This window comes from Neomonachus schauinslandi, chromosome 9 (assembly GCF_002201575.2).
Source record: "Neomonachus schauinslandi chromosome 9, ASM220157v2, whole genome shotgun sequence".
NCBI classification, from domain to species: domain Eukaryota; kingdom Metazoa; phylum Chordata; class Mammalia; order Carnivora; family Phocidae; genus Neomonachus; species Neomonachus schauinslandi.
Genome location: NC_058411.1, coordinates 103,959,862 through 103,980,999, shown reverse-complemented (window position 1 = coordinate 103,980,999; position 21,138 = coordinate 103,959,862). Strand labels below are relative to the sequence as shown.

The window sequence follows — 21,138 nt, the reverse complement described above, 5'->3', positions numbered from 1 at the left end:
CTCAGCCAGATGATCAAGATTAGTATCAACAGTGATAAGCCATGCTGACAATATATACCCTTGATGTGACACAGCAAGAATGAAACCTCAGTGGTCCTCCTCCCCGAAATCCCATCACCCTCTCTAAATCATGAGAAAAACATCCAACAAACCCCAGTTGAGGGACAGTCTACAAAACATATGACCAGTACTTCTGTAAAATCATGTTTCCAGGGATTCCTGGGTGGCTCTAACGGTTAAGCGTCTGCCTTCAGCTCAGGTCATGATCCCAGGGTCCTGGGGTCAAGTCCCACATCAGGCTCTCTGCTCAGTGGGGAGTCCGCTTCTCCCTCTATCTCCCTCTGCCCCTCCCCCTGCATGTGCCCTCTCGCTCACGCACACACTCTCTATCAAATAAGTAAATAAAATCTTAAAAACAAACCAAAAAACATGTTTCCAGGTCTTTAACTGAATTTGCAATTTTGTCCTCATTTTATCAGACCCAGATAGGTATCTGAGGTGGCCCAAATAACTTCCAAATAAGTTGTGTTCCTTACGATTTGTCTCGATCCTACGGTCCTTACTAACCTTGGCTCTGAGCTCCATTTCTGCATCAGACTCGTCCAGCCAGCGATCAAAGTCAGGGGCCAAAAACAGTGGGCGTTTCTCCTGCTTAGTGAGTCTCTCCCACCACTGACTCACCTTCTTCTGTACTGTAATGTTTACCTGCCTCTGGGTCAGTTTGTAAACCGGCTAGAAGAGAAAGTGAGAATGTGAGAACGCCCTCTCCTTCCCGTCCCTGACTCCTTCCCCTGCTCCAAGCCAGTGTGGCTCCGCACGGAAGCCGCACAGCATGGTCATTCCCCTTCCTTCTCAGGTCCTACAAGGAGTGATGCAAAGAGAACCTCCAGACCAAGGGCTGGTAGAGCAAAGCACTGGTAAGAATGGCACTGTCTTTCTCTGATCGTCCAGTGAAGGACACAGGAGGAAATCGGGGTAAGAAAGGCATATAGTTCTGGTTCTAGATGAACCTCCTGCCAGATCTCTACCACGCATGGCACGACATCCAGTCACTCTCTCAGTACATCCTCACCTTCCAAATCTCCTTCCCATGAAGATGACTGAATTAGAATGGTCAACAGTCCCTGGATAACAAGCCCTTGTTTTAGAAAGGTCTATTCAAGGCTGGAACTTACTGGATCAGTTACAGCTCTATCACAAGGGTCAGCCTAGAACAACCTCCCAGCTAAACTCAAATTCTCAAGAGGCTGTTCCAGTTCATTCTTCCTCTACACGGTCTCTTCCTTTGCCTCTAAAGCAAGACCCATGACAGGTTCTCTACCCCTTAAACCACTGCTGACTATTAAACCAACCAAAACAACTGAGCCCTCCTGCACAGAGAGATCAATATGCTCAAGCCCCGGGAGATAAGAGTGTAATTCCAGAACCCAAAACACACCTTCTGTTAGATTCTCTCTTCCTGTCAGAAAAGCTTCCCTCAAGTTCTGAGAGAAAGGAAACTTCAAGGATATTTCCCCATTCTTTCTAAAGGTTGGCAGTCTCCACCTTTTCTGATTTCTACTGCCCCTGTAGCCAAGTCACATGAAAGCAAGCGCGTGGCGTGGCCTTCACCTACCTTATGTAACTCTGCTCCCTGCCAGTGCCATCCTGCTCTGTCTTCCCTAACACCAGACAGTGTCAGAGCTAGAAAGGTCCCTAAGGATTTCTTAGTCCAACCCTTCATTTCACACATGAGGAAACTCACTCACGGAAGTGAAGAGACTTGTTTGCACCGCTAGTAAATGGCGGAGCCCAGATTCACCTCAGGCTCTCTGTCTTTCCCACTCCTCTGCAGCTAAAATCGGGACTCAGTTCCCAACAAAAGAACTATATTCTTTGGTTTTTATCTTTTTTTTCCTCACAACCCCTACCCCCCTATTTCACTAAACTACTCGTATTTATTTCCTGAAATGGAAAGGGAAGTGAGAAAAGAAAGGACATACCTCTGGTTTCACAAGGTCTAAGAACTCCAAGTGAAATTCATAGACGTTGTCTCCTTTGGCACCATGTCCCTGAGCTACAAAGAAAGAAATGTGGATTAAAGTGAACTGGCAGAGCAAGGCCATCCAAAAGCTTGGTGCAGTTCTTTGGGAAGTATACAAACAGTAATGGGTCCTGCCCAAATCAGTGGGGGCTTGTGAGCAGAGCTACTCGACAAGCTAGATAAGCTGAATCCCGGACAAAAGCTTATCTCCATATGTCCTTCTGATGATCAGTTCCAGAATATTTACTTCATATTCCAATGTGGCCTCGATAATAACCAAGTACAAATAATAGGCAGGAAAAAGAATACCGAAAGCAAAGCCAAAGGTATCACAGAGCTATAAATGTAACTTTCAACATTTACTTTGGCACTGAATCCAGGGCAGAGAAATATCAGGTAGGTACGTTATCTTGACTGCAGCTAAGGAAAGCTGCAGGGTATATGGAAATGCTGGACTGTCTCAAAGAAAGCTCCGAATCTAGAACCTCCCAACCAGGGACATAAAATGAAGAAGCTGACTTCTCCTTTAACACATCCCGAATGGAACGAAAAAGAGCAATATAATCTCCTCCGCTCGTTCCCAAGAGAGGAAAAATGACCTGGGAGGAAAGTCCCTGGGTTGACCATTCCGCCATTCCTGTGCCTTGACATGGCTCCCTTGCCCAAAACAAACAGGTGCCATGCCTAGGTGCCAAGGTCTGCTGCACATCCCTTCCCCTCTAACTCTCTGACTTGCCCGTCATTTGGTTCCCTCCTGGGATTCTCTTTCCTCATCTGGCCACATGTGGTATAATTTGCCTAATATTTGCTACAGGTGGCTATTGTTCTCTAAGACCATAAATTCCTTAAGGTTGAGCAGTCCATAATCTCCGAGTGGCAAAGCATACTTCCATCACTTAACTTCCTTTCAAATGTATTAACACCCAAAAAATCTGAGCTGCTACCACAACGGCTCTCATCTTGAAAAGCAGATACAAAAGCCAGGCTGCATGTTCATGCAAGCATATGGAGGTAGATGGAATCTCCAGTAAAGCAGAAACTCATCAATATCCCATATTCCCCAGCCACTTACTAACGACACTCCAAGGAACTAGCACAAAGAGAGAGGAGGGAGAATCCCACCCCTTGGGTGACAAGGGAGCTGGACCTACCCTCTCAGGCACAGCAGCATAGCTGCTGACAAACCGAGAAGAAGACGGAGGCAGATTCACAGAATCAAAGACTGTCAGGGCTGCAAAGGCTTTAGGTATCATCTAGAATGCCGTGTTTCTTAAACTGGTCCGTGAGTATAACATCAGAGAGCTGTAAAGTCTCATTAAGAAAATTTCTATTTTTTGTTTCGATTTTAATCTTAAAAAAAAAAAAAAGAAGTGTATTCTGGATCATCTAGATGGCTGCCTTATAATTAAATACTGACATGCAAGAATACAGGCTGTGTTCCCAGGGGCAATGGAGCCAAATATCATTTAAAGTGACCATATTCTGGGGCGCCTGGGTGGCTCAGTCGTTAAGCATCTGCCTTCAGCTCAGCTCATGGTCCCAAGGTCCTGGGATCGAGCCCTGCATCGGGCACCCTGCTCAGCGGGAAGCCTGCTTCTCCCTCTCCCGCTCCCCCTGCTTGTGTTCCCTCTCTCGCTGTGTCTCTGTCAAATAAATAAATAAAATCTTTAATAAATAAATAAATAAATAAAATGACCATATTTTGGGTGCCTGGGTGGCTCAGATGGTTAAGCGTCTGCCTTCAGCTCAGGTCATGATCCCAGGGTTCTGGGATGGAGCCCCACATCAGGCTCCCTGCTCAGTGCAGAGCCTGCTTCTCCCTCTCCCTCTGCCATTCCCTCTGCTTGTACTCTCTGGCTCTATCTCTCTGTCAAATGAATAAATAAAATCTTAAAAATAATAATAATAATAAAGTGAACATATTTAATTCTTCACATGTTTTCTCAAACTGGGGTCCATGGCCCAGGAGGATCCTTAGGACATTTTCTCAGGTGTCCATAGGTCCTAAAATTTGAGAAATACAGATTATAACCAAATACCTTCATTTTATTAGCCCAGAGAAGTCAGTAAGTTGTCCAAGGATAGCAGAATTAGAGCTAGAAGACAGATGTCCTGATTTCCAGCCCGGGATTCTTTCTCACTCTATCTACTGCCTCTCTAAGAGGAAAGCAGGACTTCTAAGTCCTAATAAGTTCTTTGACTTTTCTAATCATATATTTCAAAACAATCTAGTTTACCCCAAGAGCAGCAGAGAGGTGAACATCAATAGAAAGTGAATAAAACAAATCGATAAAAAGGAAAAAGAAACCACCACCATGCCTTTTTAGCTGTGTAGAGAGCTGGGAGCATTTGCCCGGATACTGACCTTTGAAATGCAGCACATTTTCAGTGATGCTGATGCCAGGATTCTGTGAAAAGAGACCAAGGATGCGAGAAGGGCATTTTAATAGGAGAAAAATGAAATTAAAACCGGGGCTTTCTTCCCTCCATCCTTCCCCCTTAGGGACTCGGCCTCCTACCTGGGCCTCCCCCAGAAAATATATTTAGTTGTTTATGCACAGCTCTGTGCAGGATTTCTCTATGTCTACCTGTACCCGTCTGGGATTGTAGGCATCTGCAAGAATAACCCTAAGCTGCTCCAACTGTGCAGAACAATCAGATACTGAATCAGTCCCTTCTAATGATGGCAAATGGTACAAAGGTGCTATGGGAGGTGTTTCCAGGGAGAAGCCAGATCTCTAAGACTCAGTCCCTGAGCTGCGGAGGCAGAGAATCCTAGTGGAACAGACGATGAGTCACTTCCTGTCAGAAGATCTCAAACAGTATCAAGTAACATATGTTCAAGACCAAAAGAGTAGTAAAAAGCAGTTAAGTGTTTTAAGTGTTAAGAGAGCAAGCACAACAAGAATAGGATGGCTGAGGAAAGGTTCGCCAGAAGTGAGACCTACAAGGCAACATGAAGGATAAATTCATTCCAGTAGGTAGAGAGAAGGGCTGATGATTACAAGGGATTTCACTCAAAATGAAACCGACAGTGCCCTCGCCTCAGGTTCTGAGCTCTTAACCCCCACCCAAGCCAACACTAAAGAGCTCAAAACTCTCCAGATTGTTCACTTATTCCCAGAAGTTGCTACGTGACTTTAATAGCGTAACTTAAAGTGATACTACTCAGCTCTTTTTTCAATGGATGAGAAATGACTCACCTCCTACCCCAGCCCAAAGTTAATAAGCAAGGAGCAGCATGTTTCTAGTGCTGGAACTAAGTCATTTGTTTTTCTCCTGCAGGCTCAGCTCTCTGTGCTCCATCATGCATGGAAGGAAACCAACAAATGATACAGAGAGAAGATTGGAGAGGGGGTGGGGAGAAGGAGCCTAGTGCTCTATTCACAGCCAAGAGTGTTAGGAAAAGGGAAAGAATGAAGGCTGGGGGGGACGGTGGGGAGACGGGGAGGGAGCATCTGAGCCAAGCTTTATGGTGAGAACCTCCCTAGCAGGAGTACAGACTTTAGGCTGAGATGCTCACCCAAAGGAGCTAAACTTCTAGATGATCTCTGTGGCAGGAACAGGGAGTTAGGGAACCTCAGCAAGAGAGGCTACACTTTCAGGGGCATGGTTCCTCGGTAAGGGAAACAGGGTTTTGATATAGATATTTTCATTAAAGCTAAAGTTCTAGAATGTCTTGGAGGTAAGGTTCCCACCCAGGTCACTTCTTGCCCAACTCAGTGTGTTTCCCATACTCTAAATCACTTGGAAGGAAAAAGGAATGAAATTGAATCAGTAGTCGAAAAACTTCTGACAGACAAAAGTCTAGGACCAGATGGCTTCACCGGTAAATTCTACTGAACATTTAAAGAAGAGTTAATACCCAACTTCTCGAACTATTCCAAAAAATTGAAGAGGAAGGAATACTTCCAAACCTATTCTATGAGGCCAGCATTACCCTGATACCAAAACCAGACACTACAAACAAAAACAGACCGATATCTCTGATGAACACAGAAGCAAAAATCTTCAACAAAATATTAGTGAACTGAGGGGCGCCAGGGTGACTCAGTCAGTTAAACATCATGGTCCTGAGGTCCTAGGATCAAGCCCCATATCACATCGGGCTCCCTGTTCAGCAGGGACAAAAAAGAAACAAAAGGCACCCAAACTGGTAAAAAAAAAAAGAAGTAAAATTGTCACTATTTGCAGATGACATGAAACTATATACAGAAAGCTATAAAGACTCCACCAAAAAACTACTAGAATTAATAAATGAATTCCATAAAGTTGCAGGATACAAAATCAATATACAGAAATCTGCTTCACTTCTATACACTAATAATGAATTATCAGAAAGAGAAATTAAGAAAACAACCTCATTTACAACTGCATCAGAAAGAATAAAATAACCTAGGAATAAATTTAACCAAGGAGGTGAAAGACCTGTACTCTGAAAACTGTAAGACACTGATGAAAGAAATTGAAGAGGATGCAAATAAATGGAAAGATATATTCCATGCTCATGGATTGGAAGAATATTGTTATAACGTCCATACTACCCAAAGCAATCTACAGACTTCAGTGCAATCCCTATCAAAATACCAATGGCATTTTTCACAGAACTAGAATAAATAACCCTAAAATTTATACAGAGCCACAAAAAGACCCCAATAGCTAAACCAATTTTGAGAAAGAACAAAGCTGGAGACATCATGCTCCCTGATTTCAAAGCTATAGTAACTACAAAGCTATAGTATCCATATAGTATACTACAAAGCTATAGTAACCAAAACAGTATAGTACTTGCACAAAGACACATACATCAATGAAACAGAACAGAGAGCCCAGAAATAAAGCCATGCTTTCATGGTCAATTAACCTATGGCAAAGGAGGCAAGAATATGCAGTGAGGAAAGGACAGTCTCTTCAATTAATAGTGTTGGGAAAACTGGACAGCTACATGCAAAAGAATGAAACTGGACCACTTTCTTACACCATATACAAAAAGAAACTCAAAATGGATTAAAGACTTAAATGTAAGACCTGAAACAGTAAAACTCCTAAAAGAAACATAGTAAATTCCCAGACATTGGTCTTTGAAATATCTTTTCGGGGGGTGCCTGGGGGACACAGTCAGTTGAGTGTCCAACTCTTGGTTTCAGCTCAGGTCATGATCTCAGGGTCATGAGATCGAGCCCTGCATTGGGCTCTGTGCTCAGCACAATCTGCTTCAGACTCTCCCTCTCTCTCTGCCACTTCCCATTGCTTGCATGCACTCTCTCTCTCTCTCTAAAATAAATAAATAAATATTTTTTAAAAAAAGAAAAGGAAATTTTTTTTGGATCCTACTCTTCAGGCAAGGACAACAAAAGTAAAAGCTAACAAACAGGACCACCTCAAACTAAAAAGCTTTTTGCACAGTGAAGGGAATCATTAACAAAGCAAAAAGGCAACTCACTGAATGGGAGAAGACATTTGTAAGGGATAGATACCATAAGGGATTAATATCCAAAATATATCAAGAACTCATCTACAACTCAACATCAAAAAAAAAAAAAAAATCCAATTAAAAAATGGGCCAGGATTTGAATAGATATTTTTCCAAAGAGGACATCCAGATGGCCAACAAACACGTGAAAAGTTGCTCAACATCAATCATCAGCAGGGAAATGCAAATCAAAACCACAGTCTCACCTCACACCTGTCAGAATGGCTACTGTCGGAAAAAAACAAGCTTGGTGAGGATACGGAGGAAAGGGAGCCCTCGTGCACTGCTGGTGGGAATGTAAATCAGTACAGCCACTATGGAAAATAGAATGGAGGTTCCTCAAAAAATTAAAAATAGAATTACCATACAATCTAGCGATTCTACTTCTGGGGATTTATCCCAAAGAAAATGAAAACACCAATTCGGAAAGATACATGCATCCCTATGTTCACAGCAGCATTATTTATAACAGCCAAGATACATAAGCAACATAACTGTCCATCCACAGATGAATGGATAAAGAAGATGTATACACAATGGAATATCAGCCATCAAAAAGAATGAAATCCTGCCATTCGTGACAACATGACTGGACCTAGAGGCTACTGTGCTAAGTGAAATGAGTCAGACAGAAAAAGGCAAATACTGTATGACTTCACTTCTATGTGGAACAGAACAAAAACAGACTCAAAAGTACAGAGAACAAACTGGTGGTTGCCAGAGAGGAGAGGGGCAAGGGGGTGAGTGAAATAGGTGAAGGGGATTAAGAGGTACACACTTCCAGTTATAAAATAAATAAGTCACAGGAACATAAAGTACAGTAAAGGGAATCTAGTCAATAATATTATAGTAACTTTATATGGTGACTGATGGTAACTAGACTCTGCAGTGATCATTTCATAATGTATACAGATGTCAAATCACTATGCTGTACACTTGACACTAATATTGTATCTTTGGTGGGCTTTGGTCTTATTCTGTCCCCTGCACTCTGTTGGGCTGTTAAAGCCAAAGTTCAAGTTCATTCAGCTGAGCTAATGTTTTCAAGGCAAAAGCAGTTTCAGCACTCAGCTTTACCAGAGTTCCCACTATAATTTCTAACTTGTTCACTCTTTGATGATTTTCAGATTTTTATTGAACATCTTTAGTTGTTTTTAGGATCTGCACAACCTAGCCCATCTTTAACTAGTAGAGGAATTGTGCCTTTGCTTACAAAAAGAGTGGATAGGGAAGAAGGGAAAAGGTGACTTTGAAGTTAGATGGACCTGGGTTCAATCCTAGTTATACCACTTTTTATTTCTATCATTCACTTTCAAATCCACAGCAACTGTCATTACTTTTAAAACAACAGTAACACTGCTTATTTCACAAGATTGTTGTGAGAACTGAATTATAATAACATGTAAAGAATCTGGTAACTAGTAAGCACTCAGAATCTGGTTGCTTTTCTCCCTCTGCCTACGATGCCCTTCTAAGTTTCCCTATCTGTTGAATACTATTTATCTTTCAAAGTCCAGGCCAAATATCAATTCCTCTTCCCTCCTACTCACTTCCAACATTAAAATTAATAGTTTCCTGGGTGCCTGAGTGGGTCAGTCAGTCAAGCGTCTGCCTTCCACTCAGGTCATGATTCTGGGGTCCTGGGATCAAGCCCCTCATCGGGATCCTTGCTCAGCAGGGAGTTTGCTTCTCCCTCTGCCTGCCACTCACCCTGCTTGTGCTCTCTCTCTCTCTAATAAATAAATCTTTAAAATAAAATTAAATTAAATTGTTTCCTTACTACTTTGTCTTCACCTTCATTATAATACCACACTGTTCGGCAATTATTGTTTATTGGTTTATCTGCCCCTCTAGACTTGAGTTTCTTGATGGCAGGGACTATATCTTATTCATCTCTGAATCCCTACTGTCTCATTAACTACTGAGTGAATTGCAATTAAATCAATTCATTCCATTTTCATAATTTCTGACAGAACTACAGAGTTCAGTGAACTATCTGCTACCACAGCCTTTAGACATTTAAATCATTAGTATTTAGTTTTGCGCATGTGTGTGATTAATATATGCACACAAAAAAAGTTATACGGCAAGCATGAGGCTGCTATCTTTATAAGGGACTGTTTCCAAGATCAGCCCTTGGCTGGCATCGAGAAACCTGCCTTTCCTCCGTCCCCTAACAGTTCGTTCACTGGGCCTAGACTGTGCCTACAAACAATGTGACTAGTGGTAAACACCAACTTTCCTTCTGGGAGTCTAGAATTTGGGTACAGAGGTGCTGACTGTCTAATGGGCTTCCCTGGGCAGAAACATTATACGTGATTTACTGCAGTTTTCATTGCTGGAAAAAAAAGAGCAACTCAAGTGTATACCCTCACAGGAAGGACAGAGGATGAGGAGCCCTGTACATGGAATTTCTCCACACTCCACCTGTGGTTTTTTGTTTTGTTTTTTTTTGAAAGATTTTATTTATTTATTTGACAGAGAGAGAGGGAACACAAGCAGCTTAACGACTGAGCCACCCAGGCGCCCCTCCACCTGTGTTTTTAATCCTTTGCTGATCCTGTCATATATCCTTTCACTGTAATAAACCTTAGCCAGGAGTACAACTATATGCTGAATCCCATGAATTCTTCCAGTGAATCATCAAACACATAGGTGGGTATTGGGCATCTCCCCTGAAAAAGTGTCTCAACCCAATATTTTATTTTGAAAATTTTTAATTCACTTAAAAAAAATTTTTTTAAAGATTTTATTTATTGGGGCGCCTGGGTGGCTCAGTCGTTAAGCGTCTGCTTCGGCTGGGGTGGCTCAGTCGTTAAGCGTCTGCTTCGGCTGGGGTCGTGATCCCAGGGTCCTGGGATCGAGCCCCGCATCGGGCTCCCTGCTCCGCGAGAAGCCGGCTTCTCCCTCTCTCACTCCCCCTGCTTGTATTCCTTCTCTCGCTGGGTCTCTCTCTGTCATATAAATAAATAAAATTTTTCAAATAAAAATTTAAAAAAAAGAATATTTCATAGGTGACGTGGGTACTTTTTTTTTTCTTGATATGAGTACTTCTTAAGGCATCCTAAGAGGAGGCCACACCTTGATCATTTAATTAAGAGATGGGGATTGCCTTGGGGCGCCTGGGTGGCTCAGTCGTTAAGCGTCTGCCTTCGGCTCAGGTCATGATCCCAGAGTCCTGGGATCGAGCCCCGCATCAGGCTCCCTGCTCCGCGGGAAGCCTGCTTCTCCCTCTCCCATTCCCCCTGCTTGTATTCCCTCTCTCGCTGTGTCTCTCTCTGTCAAATAAATAAAAAAAATCTTTAAAAAAAAAAAAAAAAGAGATGGGGATTGCCAGAACCCTCTACTTTAAAGGTACTCTTTTTCTTTTGTAATTAGTAAGTAATCTAACAGTGTAATCTCCTATTCTCTAACTATACTTTTTCCTCCAATGGAACTGTCATCCACTGATAATCCTTGCCTGATCTGGAGGTTGCACAGAGATGATTTTCTAATTCAATCATTCCTTCTTCATTTTTTAGCTGGCATTCTTCTGTAAGGATGAGTTTTCCCTTTCTCTCTCTGTTCCCTCTTTATATTTTAAATTGAAATTTTTATTGAAATAATTATAAATCCACATGCAGTTATAAGAAATAACACCAAGAGATCCCTTGTACTCTTTGCCCAGTTTCTCCCAAAGATAGTACTTTAACATAACTATAGTATAATATCACAGTCAGGATATTGACATTGATAGGACCGACTTATCTTACTCATAGTTTCCCAGTTTGACTTGTATTCATTTGTGTGTATGTGTGTAAGTACTATACGATTTTATTACAAGCGTAGGTTTGTCCATCACAGTCAAGATACTGAACAGTTCCAGATCCCTGGTGCTGCCCTTTTGTAACCACACCCACCTCCTGCCCCCTCCTCTTGCCCCCCCCCCCCCCACCGCCCCAGCACCTCCATCTTCCTTTCCTTCTGAGTATCACTATGGACTGATGGATCTTCTTTTTTAGTTCCCTCTGTCAAAATCCACTACTATTCTTATTCTTTTTGCTGTTCAAATGATCACAAATTTGGCTGGTGGAAATCCCTTCAAACCAGCTCCTATGCTATTCTGACATGACTTTGTGGCCTTTGACCATGTACTTTCTCTAGCACAGACTTGGAATAATTAGCCATTTCTTCAAGGAGCCTTAGTTCCTTCAGCAAGGAATGGTAATTTAGAAAACATGACCTGGGGGCACCTGGCTGGCTCAGTCAGTAGAGTATCTGACTCCCAATCTGAGTTTAAGCCCCATGTTGGGCGTGGAGCCTACTTAAAAAAAAAAAAAAAAAAAAAGAGAGAGAGAGAAAAGAAAACATGATCTGGCACATTGAGGTATACTCAATGCTCATTTTTAGTGTCTAGCTTGGAATTTTTAAAGTCATGCTGTCATATTTAAATTTCCAATTCAAATTTACTATTATAGAGTTTCTCATCTTGTTACTTATTATTTTTATCGCTTTTCTTACAGTGAAAACCTTGGTTCCTAATAGCATTAACACATTTATTTATTTGATCCTCAAAAAGTTTCAGAATTATATCAGTATTTTTACTGACAATAAACCTACTGAGTGAAGTACAACGTTTCTTTTTGTTCTTAGAATGTATTCTACTAAAGAATCAGAGTACTGTGCAAAGTTACTTGTATTAACTTATTCATCTGGATGGTTATGTTATCAATTTTATATACACAGTTAGGTCCTTTTGATTCTGTTTGTATTGAATTTCAAGATTTGCCACTGTATTCTTTTTTATTAAGTTTTATTTTTGAATATGTAAAATATTCACATTGGTCAAAAGTCAAACTGTAGAAACGTATCTCCAGAAGTCCTACCTCAAACCTATCTCCCTCCACCACATTCCTACTCACCACCCACAGGTAAGCATTTCAGGAGTTTCTGGTTTATCCTCCTCCGTATGTGTGCACACACATTTTCCAAAAACTAAGTAAATATACCCAGATATTCTTATATCCCTTATAGGCTACGTTAACGGTAGCATGTAATATACATTCTCACACACCTTGCTTTTTTCACCTAGATCAATCCTCATCAGTTCATAGAGGTCTCACTCCTTTTTACAGCTGCATATACTCAACAGGGTGTAGATACTAGTACACATCCCCTGCAATCCCCCTTGTTTGGATCCAAATTCTACTTACACTTAAAAATGCGCTTCAGGGGGCACCTGGGTGGCTCAGTTGGTTGAGCGACCCACTTGCGATTTCAGCTCAGGTCGTGATCTCAGGGTCGTGAGATGGAGCCCTGAGTGGGGCTCTGCACTCAGCAGGGAGTGTGCTTGGGATTCTCTTTCTCCCTCTCCCTTTGCCCCTCCCCCACCCCCGCTCCTCTCTCTCTCTCTCTCTCTCTCTCTCTCTCAAAAATAAATATGTAAATAAATCTTTAAAAAAAAAAAAAGCTCAAGGCCCACATGCTTTAGGAAGAAAGCCTTCCTCTCTTCTCGGAACTCCAAGAACACTGTACCACTGATTACTCTGCTCATCCTCTCCCCCCACCAAGAGGAAGCTTCTTTAAAAGTTATCTATAATCATTACTTCTTCCTCACCATAAATTTACTCTTAAATCCACTCTGGTCTAGCCTCTATCCCCACCACTCCACTGAAACTGTTATTATCAAGGCCAATAACCTCCACACTGGCAAATCCAACAGACATACAGTCTCATCATACTCCAAGCAGCACTGGACACAGCTGACTACATGCCATGGAAATGCTCCTGTCCCCTGGGTTCTAGGACACCACAGGGCACCGTCTGCATTTTGCCCTGTAGGCTACTCCTTTTCTATCCTTTGCTGTCCTTTCTCCTCTGCTCAACTTCTCAATGGCTGAGTCGCTCAGGACTCAACCCTTCCTATCTCCACCAGTTTTTATTTATTTATTTTTAAAGATCTTATTTATTTGAGAGAGGGAGAAAGAGCACACATGGGGAGGGGGGGGAGGAGGGAGGGGAAGGAAGAAGCAGAGAACCCAACAACGACGGGACTCTATCCCCAAACCCTGAGATCATGACCTGAGCCAAAAGCAGCCACTTCACCAAATGAGCCACCCAGGCGGCCCCACCACCAGTTTTTAATATCTGTCAGTTTTCTGTCATAAATTGGCATGTGAAAGGGCCAAATTAAAGCCACAGTATTTTACACGGCCTGCAGAGAATTGCTTTTGTTTTATGTGTGTATTAATTTTTAGTTTGACTTCACCAGCAAGTGCTTTCCACCTAGGGACTCTGCAGGAGCTGTCCCCTCTCTCTGCCACATTCGTCCCGTACTTCCGCACAGCTTCTTCGCAGTTAGGTCTCTGCTCGCTTCCTCAGAGAGACCTTCCCTGACAACCCAATCTGTGGCAGTTCTCATGATGCCTGCTCAGATTGGTCTTCTTTTGCCTTCTCCAAAATGTTATTAATCTGAAACTGTTCGATGAATTTGTTCACTTTTACTGTCACTCTTTCACCACCAGCGGTTTCAGCACATGAACTTCATAAGAGGAGGGACCTCCGTCTGCTCCTCCTGCCCAAGTCTCAGAGTCTGGAAGACTCCCAGGCACACGGTAAGCCTTTACATGTATTTGTTGAATAAGTCAAGTGTAAAACTATAAGGATTTTTTTTAACATTTAAAAAAAATCTGGATTTCTAGCTTCTCTTTCACAAATTAGAAAAATCAGATGCCAACCTCAGATCTGCCTTCTTGCATGACAATAGCTCTCCCTTTAGGATGAACCCTATCCTCTCCAATTAACCACATTCCCCACCCAGCTCACTTCACAAACATTTACTGGGCACTCACTAGATGCCAGGTATCGTTCAAAGTGTTCCACATTACTAGCTCATACACACACACACGCACACACACAAAGCCCTATAAAATAGGTACTATTATTATGAGGATTTTACAAATGGGCGACTAAGGCTTACAGAGGTTATATAACAGGCCCGAGATTACAAAATCAGCAAGGGGCAAGACCCAGATTCAAATCAAGGCAAAAAGACACCTGGGCTCCTCATCACTATTTCGGGCATTTGAGTTGGTAACTTCTGATCTATTCTCTTTACCTGGGCGAGCTCATCCTGTCTCAGGAATTTAAATACTATAACTTATTAACTGACAATTCCAAAATTTGCTACATTTCTTCAATTCTAAAATGCACATTTTGTTCCAATTTAGTATCTCTAAAATCAGGATATATAATACAATTGATAGCAGCACCCGGCAAGTAAGTGCTTTGGCCAAGTGGCAGCCATAACACGCCTATCACTGCCTGAATGTGTGTGAACTGGCTATCATTCCAGATGGCGTGACTAGACGGTTGCAACTGTTTTTCAGTCAAAAAGCCACTTAAAGGGCCTTTGAGGAAGGAGTATGAGCCCTGGTTCTCGTCTGTAAATATTTTCTTGACATCTTCTGGTCAGATCCAGAAAGTGCCATCATTGAAACTTATAAATAGGTCATGATGACTTGAAAAAAAAAATGCCAGAGATAACAGTAAGGCATTCTTCCAGAAATGGTGCATTTACTAGTCCTTCTTAATGGTACGGAGGATGATACCATGTGGGAAAACATAGACCGTGACATCCCTGAGGTGAAAAGTGATTCAGAAGAGTAGACTCTAAAATATGAAGATGGGGGGCACCTGGGTGGCTCAGTCGGTTAAGCGTGTGTTTTCAGTTCAGGTCATGATCCCAGGGGTCTGGGATCGAGCCCCACGTCCGGCTCCCTGCTCAGTGGGGAATCTGCTTCTCCTTCTCCCTTTGCCTGCTGCTCCCCCTGCTTGTGCTCTCTCTCTCTGTCAAATAAATAAAATCTTAAAAAAAAAAAAAAAAAGAAAAGAAGCAGCCCTGATACCTGAAACTGATCTGACATTCACAGCTAGATCTCAAAATTATTACAAGCTGGTCTAAAGCTTACAGCAAGGCCATTGTGCTCTCCTATTAAACATAAACAATCTCAAAAAATACCAAACCACCTCAGGTTACTCTGAGATCATGATAAAATGACACAAAATAAGGTCAACTCATAATTTTGTCTAAGAACAAGTCACTCGCTATGTCATCCAAAACATATCCAATCATAGAATTGTCCCCACTCTCTAACAGCATCCCATCTAAGATGAATCCCTACTTCCTTAGTCCCTTTCCCAATCATCCAACCAAAGCCCAAATCCTATAATCACTTATTTCTAGTGCCCTCTTACTGAGACGCCCCACGATTCCCAAAATGTGTTCTCCCCCATCGAAACAAGCAATAAACCCATTTGTTAAAACAAGATGTTTCTCAAAATAGAGGAGCATGGGGGAGGGGGCAAAAATAAAACAAAATGAAATCAGAGAGGGAGACAAACCGTAAGAGACTCTTAATCACAGGAAACAAACTGAGGGTTGCTGGAGGGGAGGGAGGTGGAGGATTGGGGTAACTAGGTGACGGGCATTAAGGAAGATGTATAATGTAATGAGCACTGGGTGTTATATACAAATGATGAATTACTGAACTCTGCCTCTGAAATGAAAAATATACTATATGTTAATTAACTGAATTTAAATAAATAAAATTTAATTTAATTTAAAAAAAAACAAGCTGTTCCTGGTGGTCTTTAAAAGGGTTGGGCAGGGGGAAATTGTATAAAAATGTCCCACTGCGGGGCACCTGGGTGGCTCAATTGGTTAAGCGTCTCCTATGGCTCGGGTTGTGGTCCCAGGGTCCTGCTCAGTGAGGAGCCTGCTTCTCCCTCTGCCTGCCGCTCCCCCTGCTTGTGCTCTCTCTCCTTTCTCTCTCTCACTAACAAATAAATAAATAATCTTAAAAAAAAATGTCCCACTGCTGAACAATCTCACCAACAATTGGTAATGTTAGACTTTCCATTTTTCCCAATCTAATATAAGAAATATATTATCATATTCTAACAAATACTATTCCTTTAATTTACATGTCCCTGATTACAACTGAGATCAAGCATCTTTTTAGGTTTACTGGCCATTCTTGTTTCCTTTTACTCTGCATTGCTTATATTTCCTGCCCCTTTTTCTAATGGGTAATATGTCTTTTTCGTATTGGTCTGTAGGTGGTTCTTTATATATTTCAGATGCTAGTCATTTGTCTGTCATATGTGCTGTAGATATCTTCTTCAAGCTTGTCTTAAATCAGTTAATCTTTAGGATTTATGTTTTGTGTGTCTTATTTAACACATTATTCCCTGTTCCAATACCATAAAGATAGTCTCCTATATTTTCTTTTAGTAGTTTTGCTTTATGCATTTAGGTCATTAACCCCCCTGGAATTGACTTTTATGTATGACATAAGGCAAGATCTTATTTTATCTTTCACTATTTGGATTACTAACTGTCCCCAAACAATTTCCTGAATGGTTCATCCTTTGCCCTATTAATATTCAAAGCCACCTCTGCTGTACAGTACGTTTTCATATATGGATAACTCTGCTCATAGACTCTACCCTATCCTATTGCTCTTTGTGTTTCTCTCTTTCATCTAAAGTTTAATATAACAATAATAATCCTTTCACTTGAATAGCAAACTAGAATTTACAAAGCACTTTCAAATCCAATGTCTAGTTCAGACCTCAAAACAATCCTGTGAATTAGTGCCTTCACATTTATCTGGATGAAGAAACGGAGGGACATAAGGATTAAGTGAATTATCCATGGCCACCAGGTAGGAAGTAGAAGCCCAAGACCCCTATCTCCACCCCTATCTTCGGTTACCCCTCTTTCTACCAGAGTGTCTATCAAGTAAGGACAAGAACAGTATCTGTCAAACAGCTCCCAAACAAAGGTATGCACTTTGTCCACATACAACTAAAACAAACCAAAACCTTGATAAATGAACAAATGCTTTAACAACTATGGTTGTTGGCACAAAGCTGTCTATTATGTTTATCTTGAAAATAAACTCTATTCTGAAAATAGCCTTGCCCTGGCCCCCTGGACTCCAGCTGACATCTTTGCTACTGCTTACCTCAAACACAGATAAGACTGCTGTTGGAAGTCTTTACTGAGCACCATCCCTCCTCACATTAACAGTCATTTCTCAGCAGCCACTAGCCCTGCACCTCCAAGGACAGAATAGAGATGTGAAAACTGGACAGTTCTCTGTATCTCAGAAAGGGAGGGGAGCAGAGCTGATGTCCCCAAATTGGAATTCAACACTAAAACTCAGTAACTGTGGGAAACACCAGAAAGCAGGGGGTAACAGAGAGCTGTCCAACAACCCAGCACCTAGCTTAATGAGCTAGGAGTAGGCACCCCACAAATGCTTTTCATTGAAAAATGAATTACTTCATCCAGAGCCTGAATCACAGGTTCGACAGGCCCGTGCTGAGCAATTAAGTGAGAAATTAAAAAACAACAACAACAAAACAAACAAAAACAAAAACAGCAGCTCCTGACATTCAGAGGGTGGTCTGTCACTCACAGCTCGGCCATGTTATTCTCCAATTGGACATAATGGCACAGAATACCAACCTTGGACAAGGTTATTCTGGAACCTTGACAAAATGAGACAAAAGTCATTTCTTTTTTTTTTTTTTTTAAGATTTTATTTATTTATTTGACAGAGAGAGAGACAGCGAGAGAGGGAACACAAGTAGGGGGAGAGGGAGAGGGAGAGGGAGAAGCAGGGTTCCTGCCGAGCAGGGAGCCCGATGCGGGGCTCAATCCCAGGACCCTGAGATCATGACCTGAGCCGAAGGCAGACGTTTAACGACTTAGCCACCCAGGCGCCCCGACAAAAGTCATTTCATAATTTTGTGTAAGCACAGACAAAAACGTGGCTGCTATGCCACTCCCAAAATACCAGACGTCCTTTCTGTCTTGGCCAAAATGAGTGACTGCGACTTCTCTACCAATTACTTTTATTCTTTTGCTAGTCTCTCCTCCCTACAGATAAGATTTATTCTGATAACCAGCCACAGAATTACCCGTTTTCTGACAGCATCCAAATCCTATAATCAGGTCTAACCCCCTTAATGAGACATCATTGTCCCCCACGGGCTATGCTCTCCCTTGCTGAAATGAGTAATAAACCCAACTCGTTTAACCACAGGTGTTTCCCTGGCAGTCTTTGGCTGCAGTGCATTGACATGGTACAAGTCAGACAACCTAAGAGTCTACGCCTTTCTCTTCCTGGAACGTTCTTCCAATCTCAGTTTGACAAGAACACTTCATCTCATTTCTGGAAGTCATTTCTAACTAAACATAAGAGAGGTAACAAATTCCTTTAACACCAGAGACCTGGTTAATATTCAACTTCAATTCTACCAATAAACATACTCCTACACAAAACTTTTTGTCTGTATATGATAATATGCTGCTTCTAGATAGTATGCTCTTGGAAAGCTGAGGCTGTCTGACTCATCTCTGTAAATCTCTAGTACCTCACACATGGTAGAGGATTTCTTTTATGAGTGGTATTAAAACATTGCTTTGGGGGGGGGGATATTTATTTTTTCCCAAAAATAAAAGGATTTCTCTCTCCAAAAGAATCTTCCATTTTTTTCTCCACCTTTGCATTTCTTTAAATATAATACATTTCAAATGTATACCTTTCATATTTCTAAATATACCAAATATGATTAACATGTGTTCATATCTCTTAACAAAGAGGTTTAGATCCCTCAAGACAAATATAAACATGATGCATTCTTTCATTGTCCAACTAATTTCCATTTCTTTCCACCACCACCACCAACCTATTCCCCTAAAAACACCTTTAGTGTTTGCAGCTTGTATCCCAGAACAGTACATCCTTATTACATGATAACATCTAGAGAGGGAAGGGCCTGAGTGTAATCTGTTTACGTAACACTTGGCTAAATTACTTTTTTAAAAAAGAGACTGTCATAACACATGTTCCACAGTTACTGAGAACCCTCTCCAGATGGAGACTTTGATCCCCATCAACAAAGATTTTGTTTGTTTCCTGCTTTACTGCAACACCCTGGAGCACAGTAGAGGGTGACAGCACAGACCATTTACTCATCTTCTGATGCGAAAGTATAATTCAATCTGGTTTAACACATTAAATGACACACCATGCACTGTCCTATCCTATTTAAAGGCTTTCTGGCCAGTACTGTCTTTATGTGTCAATGGGAAAATGGGTTTAAATTCCAGAAACAAAGATTCAATTCAACAAATTCAAATCCACACCCAAAGAGCACCTACACTTTGCAAGAAATATGCCAGACAGGTGGACAGATAGAAATATGACCGACTGAGTCAAAGGCAGCAAAAGTTAGGTGGAGTGAAGGAGGTTACAAATTGCCATAGATGTCACGGAGAAGTAGTAAGGATGACTGAAGAAAGAACATTCCAGACTGAAAACTCCAGTTTCTCAAAACCTGGAATCCTGGATGGTTTGGACAGAGGCAGGGGGTACACAGGTCCTGGTATCTCCACCATTTAGGAGGCATGGGCTTGTTCATACAGGGAGCTAAGGAAATCAAACATAAATGCTCTATGTAACTTAATTTTTAAGTTCTCTATGCAACTCCGCAAACCCGAGCTCACAGCCTTCAGAACAAACGGAAAATCACTTTCTCCGGGTCTTCCGGATTTTAAAATTAAAATTAACAAGAATGACTTCCATCACTGAACGGTTGGAAGGTGGGTGTGGCCCCTCTGGGGGCAGCCGCGACGGGCCTTGTGAACGTCAGACCGGCCTGGCTGAACCTCTCTGGCCAGCGCCAAGACGTCCAGCCAGGACCCAGCAAGCCACCGTCATTCTGCACCCCCGGCCCAACGAGCTCATCCTATGCCTCGTAGGGCCTAGGCAAACCCGAACCCCGACGGCTAGGCCTCCCGGGCCGGGCGCGGGCTCCATCAGGCTATGAACAAAGAGAAGGCCCCGGGGCAGCCTCCGAGAGCCGCACAGGACTCACGCAGCATCCGAAAGTACCCGCAGCCCTCAGGGGGTTGTGCCCCAGGCCCGGGGTCTACGAGTGTTCCTCGACGAGGGCCAGCCCCTGCCCCGGCCCGGACGCCTAAAGTGCACCGCGTCGCCGAACCCGTTGGCGCACCGCAAGCTCTCCCTCGCGCACCGGGACAAAGGGGATGGGGGAGATCGGAAGGTCCCGGGAGCTGAGACCCCGCGTTCGTCCCGCCGCCCGCACCGGCTTTTACCTGCACGTCACTCAGCTCCACGCGCAGATACAGCTCGCGGTGTCGCTGAGCCCAGTAGACGTGCGGCGTCAGCACCTGGTTCTCCATGGCCACACTGCCCAGGGCGCGGGGAGATGGATCGCTGCGCTTCGCTGCCTCGGATAGCGGGCGACTGGAGCCTGCCGAACGCAGGCCACAAACCCCCGCGCTCTTCAGCGCGGGCACCCGGCCACCTCGAGACACCCTACGCTCTCAGGCTGCGCTTGCGCAGTGAAGATTGTGGGCGGTGTCGGCGTGAGCTCTTGGCCTCTGTTGGGTTCGGGAGGGGGCGGAGCCGAGCAAAGGTGCGACTGGCCCGTGACGCCAGAGCCTGAGGCGGCCGCCTGGGCAATTGGGAATCAGCAGGTGCGTGCATGGCGCTTTTCTCTCTTCTCCAGGGCGATGCTTTAAGATAGGCTTAAAAAATGAAAAGTGCTGGAGACACCTAAA

At 42.8% G+C, this 21,138-nt stretch overlaps 1 protein-coding gene across 1 annotated transcript in view; it reads right to left on the bottom strand.

The window, feature by feature from the left end:
• HACD3 (3-hydroxyacyl-CoA dehydratase 3) overlaps window positions 1-20,921 on the bottom strand; it is a 38,284-nt gene extending 17,363 nt beyond the window's left edge. The window contains exons 1-4 of the mRNA XM_021693767.2: window positions 20,671-20,921; window positions 4,389-4,431; window positions 1,983-2,056; window positions 568-732 (exon numbers count right to left, since the gene is read on the bottom strand). Coding sequence (XP_021549442.1) covers window positions 568-732; window positions 1,983-2,056; window positions 4,389-4,431; window positions 20,671-20,757 — 369 coding nt within the window. The 5' untranslated portion in view covers window positions 20,758-20,921. The remainder of the gene's footprint in view (window positions 1-567; window positions 733-1,982; window positions 2,057-4,388; window positions 4,432-20,670) is intronic.
• Between the last annotated feature and the right edge of the window lie 217 nt (window positions 20,922-21,138).